The sequence below is a fragment of the Entelurus aequoreus genome, linkage group LG17, assembly GCF_033978785.1.
Source record: "Entelurus aequoreus isolate RoL-2023_Sb linkage group LG17, RoL_Eaeq_v1.1, whole genome shotgun sequence".
Taxonomy (NCBI): Eukaryota; Metazoa; Chordata; class Actinopteri; order Syngnathiformes; family Syngnathidae; genus Entelurus; species Entelurus aequoreus.
The window spans coordinates 22,613,729-22,632,267 of record NC_084747.1 but is presented as its reverse complement, the minus strand read 5'-3'; the positions used below and the strand labels follow the sequence as shown (position 1 = coordinate 22,632,267).

The window sequence follows — 18,539 nt, the reverse complement described above, 5'->3', positions numbered from 1 at the left end:
TATACTGACCTCAAGAAGGTATGTCCTTTGAGCTCACATTGGAATCAGGTTTCCATGGCAACAAGTCCTGTGCTGGCCTATCTTAAAGAGATTCCGTGGGGTTGCAACGAGCAAATACCTCGCCACCTAAAGTCATGGACTGTATTGTGTGAGGTTGCCACTCGCAAAAATCTCATCACCTAATGTCATTGACTATTGTGGGGGGTTGCCGCTCGCCAATACCTTGCCACCTCATGTCATGGACTGTACTGTGTGGGGTTGTTGCTCGCTAATACCTCGCCACCTATTGTCATATAATGTATTGTGTGGGGTTGCCACTCGCAAATACCTCAATAACCTAATGTCATTGACTGTACTGATGCGGGTTGCCACCCGCAAATACCACGCCACCTATATTGTGTGGGGTTGCCACTCACAAATACCTCACTACCTCATGTCATGGACTGTACTGTGTGGGGTTGTTGCTCACTAATACCTCGCCACCTATTGTCATATAATGTATTGTGTGGGGTTGCCACTCGCAAATACCTCAATAACCAAATGTCATTGACTGTACTGATGGGGGTTGCCACTCGCAAATACCTCAATAACCTAATGTCATTGACTGTATTTACGGGGGTTGCCACTCGCAAATACCTCAATAACCTAACGTCATTGACTGTATTTACGGGGGTTGCCGCTCGCAAATACCTCAATAACCTAACGTCATTGACTGTACTGATGGGGGTTGCCGCTCGCAAATACCTCAATAACCTAATGTCATTGACTGTATTTACGGGGGTTGCCACTCGCAAATACCTCAATAACCTAACGTCATTGACTGTACTGATGGGGGTTGCCGCTCGCAAATACCTCAATAACCTAATGTCATTGACTGTATTCACGGGGGTTGCCACTCGCAAATACTTCAATAACCTAATGTCATTGACTGTATTTACGGGGGTTGCCACTCGCAAATACCTCAATAACCTAACGTCATTGACTGTACTGATGGGGGTTGCCGCTCGCAAATACCTCGCCATCTAATGTCATGGACTGTACTGTGTGGGGATGCCGCTCGCAAATACCACGCCACCTATATTGTGTGGGGTTGCCACTCACAAATACCTCACTACCTCATGTCATGGACTGTACTGTGTGGGGTTGTTGCTCGCTAATATCACGCCACCTATTGTCATATAATGTATTGATGGGGGTTGCCACTCGCAAATACCTCAATAACCTAATGTCATTGACTGTATTGATGGGGGTTTCCGCTCGCAAACACCTCACCATCTAATGTCATGGACTGTATTGTGTGGGGTTGCCGCTCGCGAATACCTTGCAAATACCTTGCTGCCCTGACATTCTGAGGTGCTGAGTCTCATCCCAGAAGCTTCACACTCAGCTGCAAGTGACCCATCAGGGCCACATCATTCCAGACTGGACGCCTTCAATGTCCTGACTGCGCCCACAAAGTCTGTGCATAATAATAATGAACAAAAGTGCTGTGAAACATGCGGACCAGGCTCCTGCTCCACACGTACAAAGACCCAAACACACTTAGAAGTGCCATCAATCCAAAATTGCTGTAAAATAGTAAATGTTTGTTTAAAAATAAGAAAAGGAGGTGTAGTTTTTAATGATGATCATCATTCGTGTGATGTGTCTCAGTGTGTTAGCATGAAGGAAAATGCCTGCAGGCTAGCATTCTCTGCTGTCAATCACACACACACTTCCTTTAAAGCGTCCTTAGACACGTCACTCAAACTGTGTGCTTCTGATTGGTTTGGTGTCGGATCAGTTCTGTCAAAGTCCAACTTCCAGTCGTTAGTGGCCTGAAGGAGAACATGGTGGTGCAAAGAGGAGACGAGAAAATGATTTAAAATATTACTAACGATGTTTCTAACATTTTTATCAATGTTAATACAATTAACATCATTTGTATTCTTACAATATCATTACTAAAATTAACATCATTATAACGTTATAAAAATGATTAACATTACTGTTGTTAACATTACATTTTATTACTAACATTAATACAATTCACTTTAGTATTGCTAAAATCATTACTGACATTATTTCCGATACCATTAATATTATTACTAATACTAATAATATTAATGTTAATTTTGCTGACATAATTAACCTTATGTCAAACATTAACATCATTATACCATTAATCATTATTACCACATTATTAGTACATTTTATTACTAACATTAATACAATTAACATTACATTTCATTACAAACGTCAACAATATTGCTAATATTATTACTACCATTGTCTAACATTTTATCTTATAACATGGACATCATATTTTATTAAACATTTTTACAATTAACATTGCTAAATTACTAAAATGATTAACATTACCATTAACATCAATATTAAATTGTATTACTAACGTTAATACAATTAAAGCTAAAATGATTATTGCTGACATTATTTTTAACATTATTTTTTACAAACAATAATTCAACAAATAGTATTGCTAAAATAATGATTAATATGATTTGTAATATTATCATTATAAAAATGCTTATTAATATTACCACTAACATAATTATTATATTTTATTACTAACATTAATACAATTAACATTACATTTCATTACAAACGTCAACAATATTGCTAATATTATTACTACCATTGTCTAACATTTTATCTTATAACATTGACATCATATTTTATTAAACATTTTTACAATCAACATTGCTAAATTACTCAAATTAAAACATTACTAAAATGATTAACATTAACATCAATATTACATTTTATTACTAAGGTTAATAAAATTAAAGCTAAAATGATTATTGCTGACATTATTTGTAACATTATTTTTTACAAACAATAATTCAACAAATAATATTGCTAAAATAATGATTAACATGATTTGTAATATTATCATTATAAAAATGCTTAATATTACCACTAACATAATTATTATATTTTATTACTACTGTTAATACAATTAAAATTATTTTTGCTCAATCAAAAAAATTATGGATATTATCATAATAATTGACAATGTTAATTTTCATTACTACAGTTAATACAATTATTGCTAAAGTTATTACTAGCATTGTATAACATTTTAACTTAACATTATTCAAATGATTATTACCTTTATTATTTTATTTTATTTCTAAAATACAATGAAAATTACTGCTAAAATTATTACTAACAATAATATCAACATAATCATAACGTTGAAATAATAGCGTTTAATATTGTTAAAATGATTATTACTGACATTCATAATATTACAAACTACTAACATAATTAAAATCATTATTGCTAAAATTGTTAACATTGTGCCTAAATGATGTAATAATACAACATCATTATTATAATTTATTACAAACATTAATACAAGTACCTTAAATTTTGCCAAAATGATCAATATTATGAATTTTAAATGATCAAACTATTAATGTGAGCATTTTAACTTTTAACAGAGAGAGAGAGAGAGAGAGAGAGAGAGAGAGAGAGAGAGAGAGAGAGAGAGAGAGAGAGAGAGAGAGAGAGAGAGAAAGAGAGAGAGAGAAGTTAGTGTTGATTGGTTGCAACGTTCTATTCCTCACTTTGACTTGGCTCCTGCAGCAGATGGATCAATAATCATAGATGATCAATAATCATTGATCATCAACAATCATTGTGAGGTCACAGGGGTGAAAGGTCGTGGATGGACATGGAGACCCCAGCAGGACTTTTGGTGCATCCTGGTGTCGGGATGAAGGCGCCTGTCCGCAGCTTCCTTATCCGGGACATCCTGGCGGAGGAGGCGGGACAGGAAGGAGCACGGGTGGAGCGGGAGCCTCCAGAGCCAGCAGGTCAGTCCAAGAGGTCAAGTTGACGGAAAGTTTAGAAGGTGACAAGTGTCAATCATGCAGAAAGGGGCGGGGCCTGCCTGAAGAAAGCCCGCAAGGCTCGCACGGCGTTCAGCCAGCAGCAGCTGGCGTGTCTGGAGAGAAGCTTCCGGAAGCACAAGTACATCAGCGTGCACCAGCGGGCGGCGCTGGCGGCCACGCTGCAGCTCAGCGACGCGCAGGTGAAGACCTGGTACCAGAACCGCAGGTGTGACGCCGGGACTGGGGGAGGGGGAGGGGCTTAGAGGACTTGGTCTGACGCTCCAATTGTCAAACTTGCTCCCACAGAACCAAATGGAAACGCCAGGCGGCGCTCGCTTTGGACATGCCGCCGCCCACACCCTGCCTGTACACGCTTGCTCCGCCCATCTACCTCATCGTCCAATGAAAAGGCAGCACAATGTTTACTATTTATTCCTAAAAAGTTGTTTGCACCTGTCTTTCATTTTAAAGTCACATGACTGTAGCTCCTCCTCCTTTCATTTCAATGTCACATGACTGTAGCTCCTCCTCCTTTCAATTCAATGTCACATGACTGTAGCTCCTCCTCCTTTCATTTCAATGTCACATGACTGTAGCTCCTCCTTTCAATTCAATGTCACATGACTGTAGCTCCTCCTCCTTTCATTTTAAAGTCACATGACTGTAGCTCCTCCTCCTTTCATTTCAATGTCACATGACTGTAGCTCCTCCTCCTTTCATTTTAAAGTCACATGACTGTAGCTCCTCCTCCTTTCAATTCAATGGCACGTGACTGTAGCTCCTCCTCCTTTCAATTCAATGGCACGTGACTGTAGCTCCTCCTCCTTTCAATTCAATGTCACATGACTAAAGAATACACAGGTAGTGACTGTAGGTCCTCCTCCTTTAATTTGAATGTCACATGACTGAAGAATACGGTGATTGTAGCTCCTCCTCCTTTAATTTGAATGTCACATGACTAAAGAATACACAGGTGGTGACTGTAGCTCCTCCTCCGTCTTCTTAAATTTGAATGTCACATGATTGAAGAATACACAGGTGGTGATTGTAGCTCCTCCTCCTTTAATTTGAATGTCACATGATTGAAGAATACACAGGTGGTGACTCTAGCTCCTCCTCCTTTAATTTCAATGTCACATGACTAAAGAATACACAGGTGTTGATTGTAGCTCCTCCTCCGTCTTCTTTAATTTGAATATCACATGACTAAAGAATACACAGGTGGTGATTGTAGCTCTCCCTCCTATTGTCCTTGGGGTCAATGTGACCCCAAGGCATTTGAGAGTCTCTAAAAAGATGGTTGTCATTAGTTTTTCTTCCTAATATTTCATGACTTTTCCTAATCCATCAGGGAGACACAGAAAAATATAAAATCAACTGCATGATTGTTCCTCATTTCTCTGTACACATTTTGACCACGCCATCGTTCCTCAGGGGTCATATAGACCCCAGGATTGGAAAGCACTATAAGTCTTTGTGTGTTAGAGTGAGACACATGATCCAATTGACTTTTTTGTGCTCCCAAGTGATCTGAACACAGAGAATTCAATTGTGAGTTGATCTGACCATCATACACTGAATTATTGTTGGTTTAATATCGTTTGGCAGCCATTTTGACAGTTTTCCATAGATATTTCGGCACATTGCACCCCCCCCCACCAAATACCCCCCAGTGGGAAATTACTTATGTGTGCTCCTAAGTCCCCTGAACACAAAGAAACAAATAGTGAGTCAATCCAACCATCATAGACCGAGTTATTGCAGTTTGAATACTGTTAGGCTTGGTCTTGAATGTGACCAAAAGTGATTTTCGTAATTTCTGAACGTACAAATACATATAAACTCAGTTTTCCATATAAGTGTCACACAAGAAATGAAATGGAACAATCACTGTGAGTTTATCTGACTATTACATGCTGAACTAGTGTGGTTTGAGTAGCGTTTGGTGGCCATTTTAGCGTTTTTTCTACCTCGAACATCCCAGTAGGAAACCATTTATTTGTGCTCCTAAGTCCCCTGAACACAGAAAAAAGCAGTGAGTAGATCTTTATTAGTAATTGATGCAGAAACCACTGAGATAAATGGTCTTGAAAATAAATTTATAATTTATACTCTGTCGGAATGGCGGGATGTCGGAACAGTTCAAACATTCCGTTCCCGCGCCGTGTGAGAACAGGAGGAGGGGAGGGGGGAGGAGCAAACATATAAAAGCACTCGCATAGCAGCCTTCTAAACCATTTCTCTGCTGCTGTCTCTGCTGCTGTTTGTGATATACTCTCTCTCTCTCTCTTGTTTCGAGTTTGCCTTCTAAACCATTTCTCTGCTGCTGTTTGTGATATACTCTCTCTCTCTCTCTTGTTTCGAGTTTGCCTTCTAAACCATTTCTCTGCTGCTGTTTGTGATATACTCTCTCTCTCTCTCTCTCTTGTTTTGAGTTTGATGATGCCAAACCACAAGACGTTCTCTGTCCAGGAGGTTTTGGATCAGGTTTTTAGTGAAGAGGTAGACATAGAGGAAAATGTGTCTGAAATGAAGACAATGTTGTGGAAGACCCTGATTATGGGGCATCGTCCTCTGATGAGGATGAGACCCTTGATGCTGAAGTTCCTGTCAACACTGGAACACCAGCAGACATTTTCCTGTCCAAAAATGGAAAGTTGTCGTGGTCCCCTGCCCCACGTCAACGGCAGGGTAGACTTAGCGCTGGTAATGTCATCAAAATGGTTCCAGGCCCAACCCGATATGCGATTAGCCGTGTCCAAGACATAAAATCTGCATTTGAGCTCCTCATGACACCATCAATTGAGAACCATGTACTCTTGATGACCAATTTAGAGGGGAGTCGTGTGTTTGGGGACAGTTGGAAGCCGATCGATGCAATTGACTTGCAGGCATACATCGGGTTGCTCATTTTGGGGGGCGTGTACAAGTCCAAAGGCGAGGCAGCAGAAAGCTGTGGAATAAAGAGACTGGAAGGGCCATCTTCCCAGCCACCATGTCTCTGAAGAAATTCCATATTATGTCTCGTGTCCTACGGTTCGATGACAGAGAGAAAAGACAGGGCCGGAGAGAACATGACAAGCTGGCAGCTATCCGGGATGTATGGGACAAGTGGGTTCAGCAACTGCCATTGCTTTACAACCCAGGCCCCCATGTGACTGTGGATGAATGTCTGGTGGCGTTTCGTGGCCGCTGTCCATTTAGACAGTACATCCCGAGTAAACCAGCCAAATACGGCATTAAAATATGGGCAGCATGTGATGCCCAGTCGAGCTATGCCTGGAATATGCAGGTCTACACCGGCAAAGCCCCTGGGGAAGCACCTGAAAAAAATCAGGGCATGAGGGTTGTCCTGGACATGGCTGAGGGACTGGAGGGGCACAATATAACGTGCGACAACTTCTTCACCTCCTATGCCCTTGGTGAAGAACTCGCAAAGCGGAAAGTCACCATGCTGGGGACAGTCCGCAAGAACAAGCCAGAGCTTCCCTCTGAGCTTGTTGCAATCAAGAACAGACAGGCTACATCCTCAGTGTTTGCCTTCACTGAGAACGCCACAGCTGTTTCGTATTGCCCCAAGAAAGGGAAGAACGTTGTGCTCATGAGTACGATGCACAAGGATGCCCAGCTCAGCACCAGGGAGGACAAGAAGCCACAAATGGTGTTGGACTACAATGCCACAAAGGGTGGTGTTGACAACCTGGATAAAGTCACAGGCACGTACAGCTGCCGACGCATGACTGCACGATGGCCCCTTGTTGTATTCTTCAACATCATCGATGTGAGTGCCTACAACGCTTTTGTGCTTTGGAGGGAGATCAGTGAAGGCTGGAACAGCGAAAAGCTGTACCGGAGGAGGCTGTTCCTGGAACAGCTGGGGTACGCGCTGGTGCAACCCCAAATTGCACGAAGAGTTGTCCTACCAAGAGCCTCAGCGGCTGCTGTGGTGATAGTGGAGGATGTTCAGAGGGAGGCACACACCTCCAATCCTCCAGTGGCCAGAGGGCAAAAACGAGGCAGGTGCCAGATCTGTTCCACTAGGAACGATAACAAGACAACTAATACATGTGGGGGATGTGGCAAATACATCTGCAAGGAGCACATCCGTTGTGGATCATGTGCCCAGTAGTGCTTTACCCTTTCTTGGAGAGTGGGGGATGAATATTGCCATTTTTCATTTGTTTTACATTTCTTGAGAGAGGTAGACTCTAGGCTACTTTTTGCAGTCTGTGAAAAAATAGGAGTGGCAGACTTTTACAGTATTTTAGTTTTTTTGAAATAAGACAATATTTTTGGTAAATAGCCTACTGTCTTGTTATTTTTTTCTTCAAATATGGACACTCCAAATGGCCGGCCAATGGTCAGATATTTGTTGTTGTTGAAAAAAACAAAACAAAACAAAAAAAAATACAAAATATAAAGAGTAATAAAAAAACTTCCCCCATTGAGGATTGCCACCTTATCCTGGTCAGAGGGTTTGTGCTTGACCCTTTCTTGGAGAGTGAGACGAATATTGTTATTTTCAAATGGACACTCCAAATGGCCAACGGTCAGATATTTGTTGTTGTTGAAAAAAAAAAAAAGAAAAAAAAAAAGAAAAAAAAAAAAAGTTATAAAAAACTTCCCCCTGGAGGATTGCCACCTTATCGTGGTCAGGGGGTTTGCGTGCTTCCATGACCCTAAGAGCTATAGCTGGTCTTAGGGTAGAAGCCTGACTAAGTGCAATCTAAATGGCAAAAAACAACAACAACAACAACACCATACAATTAATACAATTCGGTCACATTCAATGATGGCCGCCTAACAGTATTCAAACTGCGATAACTCGGTCTAAGATGGTTGGATTGACTCACAATTTGTTTCTTTGTGTTCAGGGGACCTAGGAGCACAAATAAGTGGTTTACCACTGGGAGGTTACCTGGGGGGGGGGGGGCGTAGTGTGCCAAAAAATCAATAAAAAACGGTCAAATTTGACACCAAACGGTATTCAAACAACAATAATTCAGTGTATGATGGTCAGATCGACTCAGAGTTGACTTCTCTGTGTTCAGAAGACTTGGAGCACAAAAAGTCAATTGGATCATGTGTCTTACTCCCACACACAACAACTTATAGAGCTTTACATCTCTGGGGTCTATGTGACCCCTGAGGAACGATGGTGTAGGCAAAAATCGAGGTCAATAGGAGGGTTAATTTGAATATCACATGACTAAAGAATACGCAGTGGTGACTGTAGCTCCTCCTCCTTTAATTTCAATGTCACATGACTAAAGAATACACAGGTGTTGATTGTAGCTCCTCCTCCGTCTTCTTTAATTTGAATGTCACATGACTAAAGAATACACAGGTGGTGACTGTAGCTCCTCCTCCGTCTTCTTAAATTTGAATGTCACATGATTGAAGAATACACAGGTGGTGATTGTACCTCCTCCTCCTTTAATTTGAATGTCACATGATTGAAGAATACACAGGTGGTGACTCTAGCTCCTCCTCCTTTAATTCAATGTCACATGACTAAAGAATACACAGGTGTTGATTATAGCTCCTCCTCCATCTTCTTTAATTTGAATATCACATGACTAAAGAATACACAGGTGGTGATTGTAGCTCCTCCTCCTCCTTTGTCTTCTTTAATTTGAATATCACATGACTAAAGAATACACAGGTGTTGATTGTAGCTCCTCCTCCGTCTTCATTAATTTGAATATCACATGACTAAAGAATACACAGGTGGTGATTGTAGCTCCTCCTCCGTCTTCTTTAATTTGAATATCACATGACTAAAGAATACGCAGGTGTTGAATGTAGCTCCTCCCCCTCCTTTGTCTTCTTTAATTTGAATGTCACATGACTAAAGAATACGCAGGTGGTGACTGTAGCTCCTCCTCCTTTAATTTCAATGTCACATGACTAAAGAATACACAGGTTTTGATTATAGCTCCTCCTCCGTCTTCTTTAATTTGAATATCACATGACTAAAGAATACACAGGTGGTGATTGTAGCTCCTCCTCCGTCTTCTTTAATTTGAATGTCACATGACTAAAGAATACGCAGGTGGTGATTATAGCTCCTCCTCCATCTTCTTTAATTTGAATATCACATGACTAAAGAATACACAGGTGGTGATTGTAGCTCCTCCTCCTCCTTTGTCTTCTTTAATTTGAATATCACATGACTAAAGAATACACAGGTGTTGATTGTAGCTCCTCCTCCGTCTTCATTAATTTGAATATCACATGACTAAAGAATACACAGGTGGTGATTGTAGCTCCTCCTCCGTCTTCTTTAATTTGAATATCACATGACTAAAGAATACGCAGGTGTTGAATGTAGCTCCTCCCCCTCCTTTGTCTTCTTTTTAATTTGAATGTCACATGACTAAAGAATACGCAGGTGGTGACTGTAGCTCCTCCTCCTTTAATTTCAATGTCACATGACTAAAGAATACACAGGTTTTGATTATAGCTCCTCCTCCGTCTTCTTTAATTTGAATATCACATGACTAAAGAATACCACAGGTGGTGATTGTAGCTCCTCCTCCGTCTTCTTTAATTTGAATGTCACATGACTAAAGAATACGCAGGTGGTGACTGTAGCTCCTCCTCCTTTAATTTCAATGTCACATGACTAAAGAATACACAGGTGTTGATTGTAGCTCCTCCTCCGTCTTCTTTAATTTGAATGTCACATGACTAAAGAATACGCAGGTGGTGACTGTAGCTCCTCCTCCTTTAATTTCAATGTCACATGACTAAAGAATACACAGGTGGTGATTGTAGCTCCTCCTCCGTCTTCTTTAATTTGAATATCACATGACTAAAGAATACACAGGTGGTGATTGTAGCTCCTCCTCCGTCTTCTTTAATTTGAATATCACATGACTAAAGAATACACAGGTGGTGATTGTAGCTCCTCCTCCGTCTTCTTTAATTTGAATGTCACATGACTAAAGAATACGCAGGTGTTGACTGTAGCTCCTCCTCCTCCTTTGTCTTCTTTAATTTGAATGTCACATGACAAAAGAATACGCAGGTGGTGACTGTAGCTCCTCCTCCTTTAATTTGAATGTCACATGATTGAAGAATACACAGGTGGTGACTGTAGCTCTCCTCCTTTAATTTCAATGTCACATGACTAAAGAATACACAGGTGTTGATTGTAGCTCCTCCTCCGTCTTCTTAATTTGAATATCACATGACTAAAGAATACACAGGTGGTGATTGTAGCTCCTCCTCCGTCTGCTTTAATTGAATATCACATGACTAAAGAATACGCAGGTGGTGACTGTAGCTCCTCCTCCTTTAATTTCAATGTCACATGACTAAAGAATACACAGGTGTTGATTGTAGCTCCTCCTCCGTCTTCTTTAATTTGAATGTCACATGACTAAAGAATACGCAGGTGGTGACTGTAGCTCCTCCTCCTTTAATTTCAATGTCACATGACTAAAGAATACACAGGTGTTGATTGTAGCTCCTCCTCCGTCTTCTTTAATTTGAATATCACATGACTAAAGAATACACAGGTGGTGATTGTAGCTCCTCCTCCGTCTTCTTTAATTTGAATATCACATGACTAAAGAATACGCAGGTGGTGACTGTAGCTCTCCTCCTTTAATTTCAATGTCACATGACTAAAGAATACACAGGTGTTGATTGTAGCTCCTCCTCCGTCTTCTTTAATTGAATGTCACATGACTAAAGAATACGCAGGTGGTGACTGTAGCTCCTCCTCCTTTAATTTCAATGTCACATGACTAAAGAATACACAGGTGTTGATTGTAGCTCCTCCTCCGTCTTCTTTAATTTGAATATCACATGACTAAAGAATACACAGGTGGTGATTGTAGCTCCTCCTCCGTCTTCTTTAATTTGAATATCACATGACTAAAGAATACGCAGGTGTTGACTGTAACTCCTCCTCCTCTTTTGTCTTCTTTAATTTGAATGTCACATGACTAAAGAATACGCAGGTGTTGACTGTAGCTCCTCCTCCTCCTTTGTCTTCTTTAATTTGAATGTCACATGACTAAAGAATACGCAGGTGTTGACTGTAGCTCGTCCTCCTCCTTTGTCTTCTTTAATTTGAATGTCACATGACTAAAGAATACGCAGGTGGTGACTGAAGCTCCTCCTCCTTTAATTTCAATGTCACATGACTAAAGAATACACAGGTGTTGATTATAGCTCCTCCTCCGTCTTCTTTAATTTGAATATCACATGACTAAAGAATACACAGGTGGTGATTGTAGCTCCTCCTCCTCCTTTGTCTTCTTTAATTTGAATATCACATGACTAAAGAATACGCAGGTGTTGACTGTAGCTCCTCCTCCTCTTTTGTCTTCTTTAATTTGAATGTCACATGACTAAAGAATACGCAGGTGGTGACTGTAGCTCCTCCTCCTTTAATTTCAATGTCACATGACTAAAGAATACACAGGTGTTGAGTGTAGCTCCTCCTCCGTCTTCTTTAATTTGAATATCACATGACTAAAGAATACACAGGTGTTGATTGTAGCTCCTCCTCCGTCTTCTTTAATTTGAATATCACATGACTAAAGAATACGCAGGTGTTGACTGTAGCTCCTCCTCCTCCTTTGTCTTCTTTAATTTGAATGTCACATGACTAAAGAATACGCAGGTGGTGACTGAAGCTCCTCCTCCTTTAATTTCAATGTCACATGACTAAAGAATACACAGGTGTTGATTGTAGCTCCTCCTCCGTCTTCTTTAATTTGAATATCACATGACTAAAGAATACACAGGTGGTGATTGTAGCTCCTCCTCCGTCTTCTTTAATTTGAATATCACATGACTAAAGAATACGCAGGTGTTGAATGTAGCTCCTCCCCTCCTTTGTCTTCTTAATTTGAATGTCACATGACTAAAGAATACAAGGTGGTGACTGTAGCTCCTCCTCCGTCTTTAATTTGAATGTCACCTTAACGAAGAATACAAAGGTGGTGACTGTAGCTCCTCCTCCTTTAATTTTAATGTCACCTGACTGAAGAATACACAGGTGATGACTGTAGCTCCTCCTCCTTTAATTTTAATGTCACCTGACTGAAGAATACACAGGTGATGACTGTAGCTCCTCCTCAGTCTTCTTTAATTTGAATGTCACATGACTAAAGAATACACAGGTGGTGACTGTAGCTCCTCCTCCTTTAATTTTATTGTCACCTGACTGAAGAATACACAGGTGATGACTGTAGCTCCTCCTCAGTCGTCTTTAATTTGAATGTCACCTGACTGAAGAATACAAAGGTGGCGACTGTAGCTCCTCCTCCGTCTTTAATTTGAATGTCACCTGACCGAAGAATACAAAGGTGGTGACTGTAGCTCCTCCTTTAATTTGAATGTCACATGACTGAAGAATATGGTGATTGTAGCTCCTCCTCCTTTAATTTGAATGTCACATGACTAAAGAATACACAGGTGGTGACTGTAGCTCCTCCTCCTCCTCCGTCTTCTTTAATTTGAATGGTCACCTGGCTAAAGAATACACAGGTGGTGACTGTAGCTCCTCCTCCTTTAATTTGAATGTCACATGATTGAAGAATACACAGGTGGTGACTGTAGCTCCTCCTCCTTTAATTTGAATGTCACATGACTAAAGAATACACAGGGGGTGATTGTAGCTCCTCCTCCTCCTCCGTTTTCTTTAATTTGAATGTCACATGACTAAAGAATACGCAGGTGGTGACTGTAGCTCCTCCTCCTTTAATTTCAATGTCACATGACTAAAGAATACACAGGTGTTGATTGTAGCTCCTCCTCGTCTTCTTTAATTTGAATATCACATGACTAAAGAATACACAGGTGGTGACTGTAGCTCCTCCTCCTTTAATTTCAATGTCACATGACTGAAGAATACGCAGGTGGTTACTGTAGCTCCTCCTCCTTTAATTTCAATGTCACATGACTGAAGACTACGCAGGTGGTCACTGTAGCTCCTCCTCCTCCTTCTTCGTCTTCTTCTTGGCGCGTCCAAGCCGCTGGAGAACTCTGCGCGAAGCAGGGCGAGGTTCTTGTGACCTGAAAAGAACCTGAACACAAACACGTGGCAAAGATGTCATAAAGGGGCGGAGTTAGCCCATCCAATTCTATGCGAGGTGGGAGGGACAAGGAAGGTCTGCACTAACTTCTTCGGCACGCCGGCCTTTTTGACGCCTCGCCTGGCGTTCGCCATCCCCTCCTTCCTGGGCGGGCGGGTGGCGCTGAGGCCACGTGGAGCGTCTCGCAGGCCGAAGCTCTTGGCGGCGTGTCCCAGGTGGAGGGCGCGGATGTGGAAGACGTGCTTGAGGTGGGCGGGGTAGCTGGTGTACGCCCTCAGGTAGGACTGCAGCGCTGGCGACATCACAACACGTGGGTCACATGACCCGCCTGGCGTAGAGCCGGAGCGCACTCTTTACCTTTCTTGGCGTTCTGCAGAGACGTGGCGTTGGCGTGGACGAAGTTCTCGAAGTGCGTCTGCAGGACCGTCGCTCGCTCACGCATGTCCTGGTCGCGAGCTTTGGTGGAGGTCTGAAGGACATCCAATCAAAGCTGTCAATCCTAAGCCCCGCCCCCAAATAACCTCTGACCTCTAAAAGCAGTGACCTTCAACATCGTGCCGTGAGAAATGACCCAATTTCACTGAATTGCTGCAAAATAATCATTTACTTAGTTCTTAAATCCTTAATCGTATTTTCCAAACTACAGAGCGCATCGGTATATAAGCCACACCCACTACATTTTTGAAAAAAATAATATTTTTCCATATATTAACCACACCGGACTATAAGCCGCAAATATATACCAGTACAAAATATTTAGTAAATCTTTATTTACATACCCTAATTGTTTCCAAACAGTGTCTGTAACTCAGCAGTAAAACGGCTGATTAAACAAAACAGAAGTCATGGTCATGGACGCACTAGCTGCGCAAGCTAGCTCTCCAATCAGCTAAACAGACTCAATCACTCCAATGTGAAGTTTTAGTGAATTTACGAAACGGAAACAATACTAAATAAACGCCATTGTAAGTTAATAATACTAACACAGACACATTTGAGCTAATGCTAACGACGCTAGCTGCATTACATTATGACGGCCTGCATGAAAACACTCCTACAGACATCACACATGGAACGGTTTAGTACGTAGGAATTGTTTTAGTTATATTGTAAAACTTACAACCGTTGCTTGGAGTGATGAATGAAAGGATCCATTCATGTAGAAATGCTATGGATGGCGAAAGGATGGAAGGGCACTTGTACTTGCGGTTTGAAGAGCAAATTTCTCCAAAAAATGGCACCCTGCCGCCATAGCACAAACAATAACACACCTTTTCAGTGTCTTTGCTTTTTTTTTTTTTTTTAACTGTACTAATTTTCCTTGTGGCCGTCAGCAAAGAAAAATCCATAAATTAGGCCGCAGGGTTCAAAGCGTGGCGGCTTATAGTCCGGAATTTACGGTAGTTGCATCATCAAGGTGTGAACAATTCCATAATTCGCCCACTGGATGGCAGAAGATGCGTCCTTTAAGTCCCCGACATTAGAATGGATCAATGACGTGCTTTGGATGAATAAAAAGAGGAGAAGGGGCCCTACCTTGCTGTGGTACTTGCCCCGCCCCTTGTAGGTGTTGTCCCTCATCAGGCTGGACAGGATGTCCAACAGCTGCATCTCTGCCAGGCTGGAAGACACCAGGAGATGGATGGAAGACACCAGGAGATGGATGGAAGACACCAGGATATGGATGGAAGACACCAGGAGATGGATGGAAGACACCAGGAGATGGATGGAAGACACCAGGAGATGGATGGGACGACCAGGTTATACTAGTAGGGGCGAGGCTAAGCTAGTAGGGGCCAAGTGCTGCGTGCCATTTGTACTCAGAAGTCGGGAGTTCGCCACAAGTGGTGTAAAAGTGTATTACACTTGAGTACTTGTGTGATGTTGTCATTACTGCCACAAGTGGTGTAAAAGTGTATTACACATGAGTACTTGTGTGATGTTGTCATTACTGCCACAAGTGGTGTAAAAGTGTATTACACCTGAGTACTTGTGTGATGTTGTCATTACTGCCACTAGTGGTGGAACAGTGTATTACACCTGAGTACTTGTGTGATGTCGTCATTACTGCCACAAGTGGTGTAAAAGTGTATTACACCTGAGTACTTGTGTGATGTTGACATTACTGCCACTAGTGGTGGAACAGTGTATTACACCTGAGTACTTGTGTGATGTTGTCATTACTGCCACAAGTGGTGTAAAAGTGTATTACACCTGTGTGACGTTGTCATTACTGCCACAAGTGGTGTAAAAGTGTATTACACCCGAGTACTTGTGTGATGTTGTCATTACTGCCACAAGTGGTGTAAAAGTGTATTACACCCGAGTACTTGTGTGATGTTGTCATTACTGCCACAAGTGGTGTAAAAGTGTATTACACCCGAGTACTTGTGTGATGTTGTCATTACTGCCACAAGTGGTGTAAAAGTGTATTATACCCGAGTACTTGTGTGATGTTGTTCATTACTGCCACAAGTGGTGTAAACGTGTATTACACCTGAGTACTTGTGTGATGTTGTCATTACTGCCACAAGTGGTGTAAACGTGTATTACACCTGAGTACTTGTGTGATGTTGTCATGACTGCCACAATAGGTGTAAAAGTGTATTACACCTGAGTGATGTTGTCACTACTGCCACAAGTGGTGTAAAAGTGTATTACACCTGAGTACTTGTGTGATGTTGTCATTACTGCCACAAGTGGTGTAAAAGTGTATTACACCTGAGTACTTGTGTGATGTTGTCATTACTGCCACAAGTGGTGTAAAAGTGTATTACACCTGAGTACTTGTGTGATGTTGTCATTACTGCCACAAGTGGTATAAAAGTGTATTACACCTGAGTACTTGTGTGATGTTGTCATTACTGCCACAAGTGGTATAAAAGTGTATTACACCTGAGTACTTGTGTGATGTTGTCATTACTGCCACAAGTGGTGTAAAAGTGTATTACACTTGAGTACTTGTGTGATGTTGTCACTACTGCCACAAGTGGTGTAAAAGTGTATTACACCTGAGTACTTGTGTGATGTTGTCATTACTGCCACAAGTGGTGTAAAAGTGTATTACACCTGAGTACTTGTGTGATGTTGTCATTACTGCCACAAGTGGTGTAAAAGTGTATTACACTTGAGTACTTGTGTGATGTTGTCACTACTGCCACAAGTGGTGTAAAAGTGTATTACACCTGTGTGATGTTGTCATTACTGCCATAAGTGGTGTAAAAGTGTATTACACCTGAGTACTTGTGTGATGTTGTCATTACTGCCACAAGTGGTGTAAAAGTGTATTACACCTGAGTACTTGTGTGATGTTGACATTACTGCCACTAGTGGTGGAACAGTGTATTACACCTGAGTACTTGTGTGATGTTGTCATTACTGCCACAAGTGGTGTAAAAGTGTATTATACCCGAGTACTTGTGTGATGTTGTCATTACTGCCACAAGTGGTGTAAAAGTGTATTACACCCGAGTACTTGTGTGATGTTGTCATTACTGCCACAAGTGGTGTAAAAGTGTATTACACCTGAGTGATGTTGTCACTACTGCCACAAGTGGTGTAAAAGTGTATTACACCTGAGTACTTGTGTGATGTTGTCATTACTGCCACAAGGGGTGTAAAAGTGTATTACACCTGAGTACTTGTGTGATGTTGTCATTACTGCCACAAGTGGTGTAAAAGTGTATTACACCTGAGTACTTGTGTGATGTTGTCATTACTGCCACAAGTGGTGTAAAAGTGTATTACACCTGAGTACTTGTGTGATGTTGTCATTACTGCCACTAGTGGTGGAACAGTTTAGTACACCTGAGTACTTGTGTGATGTTGTCATTACTGCCACAAGTGGTGTAAAAGTGTATTACACCCGAGTACTTGTGTGATGTTGTCACTACTGCCACAAGTGGTGTAAAAGTGTATTACACCTGAGTACTTGTGTGATGTTGTCATTACTGCCACAAGTGGTGTAAAAGTTTATTACACCTGAGTACTTGTGTGATGTTGTCATTACTGCCACAAGTGGTGTAAAAGTGTATTACACCTGAGTACTTGTGTGATGTTGTCATTACTGCCACAAGTGGTGTAAAAGTGTATTACACCTGAGTACTTGTGTGATGTTGTCATTACTGCCACAAGTGGTGTAAAAGTGTATTACACCTGAGTACTTGTGTGATGTTGTCATTACTGCCACTAGTGGTGGAACAGTTTAGTACACCTGAGTACTTGTGTGATGTTGTCATTACTGCCACAAGTGGTGTAAAAGTGTATTACACCTGAGTACTTGTGTGATGTTGTCATTACTGCCACTAGTGGTGTAAAAGTGTATTACACCCGAGTACTTGTGTGATGTTGTCATTACTGCCACAAGTGGTGTAAAAGTGTATTACACCAGAGTACTTGTGTGATGTTGTCATTACTGCCACTAGTGGTGAAACAGTGTATTACATCTAAGTATCACTGCGGCCCACCGCTGAGAAACTGTTGTTTTTTTAACCATAGGGCCAACAACGGTTAAAAAACACAGATCTATGATTATGTTGTCTAACAAGGAAGTAGCTTTTTGCATGAAGCTGAATGTATTGTGTTGCGCCCTACAAAGTGTTTATACCCCAAGTATCGTACTTGACGCACACAATCATGATAG

The 18,539-nt window shown here is 41.4% G+C and overlaps 2 protein-coding genes across 3 annotated transcripts in view; one reads left to right on the top strand and one right to left on the bottom strand.

Moving 5' to 3' along the window:
• Nucleotides 1-6,799: 6,799 nt before the first annotated feature.
• LOC133631941 (piggyBac transposable element-derived protein 4-like) lies at nt 6,800-8,222 on the top strand. The gene has a single exon (XM_062024138.1). It carries the CDS (start codon nt 6,835-6,837, stop codon nt 7,966-7,968), a length of 1,134 nt encoding a protein of 377 aa, XP_061880122.1. The 5' UTR covers nt 6,800-6,834; the 3' UTR covers nt 7,969-8,222.
• A 5,120-nt stretch (nt 8,223-13,342) lies between these two features.
• ddx31 (DEAD (Asp-Glu-Ala-Asp) box polypeptide 31) overlaps nt 13,343-18,539 on the bottom strand; it is a 22,576-nt gene continuing 17,379 nt past the window's right edge. The window contains exons 18-22 of one of the 2 annotated variants that reach the window (XM_062024136.1): nt 15,434-15,518; nt 14,255-14,366; nt 13,985-14,189; nt 13,662-13,888; nt 13,345-13,597 (exon numbers count right to left, since the gene is read on the bottom strand). In XM_062024136.1, coding sequence (XP_061880120.1) covers nt 13,575-13,597; nt 13,662-13,888; nt 13,985-14,189; nt 14,255-14,366; nt 15,434-15,518 — 652 coding nt within the window. In that variant the 3' untranslated portion in view covers nt 13,345-13,574. Of the gene's footprint in view, nt 13,889-13,984; nt 14,190-14,254; nt 14,367-15,433; nt 15,519-18,539 lie in introns of both variants that reach the window. The other variant, XM_062024137.1, reaches the window with a different exon arrangement.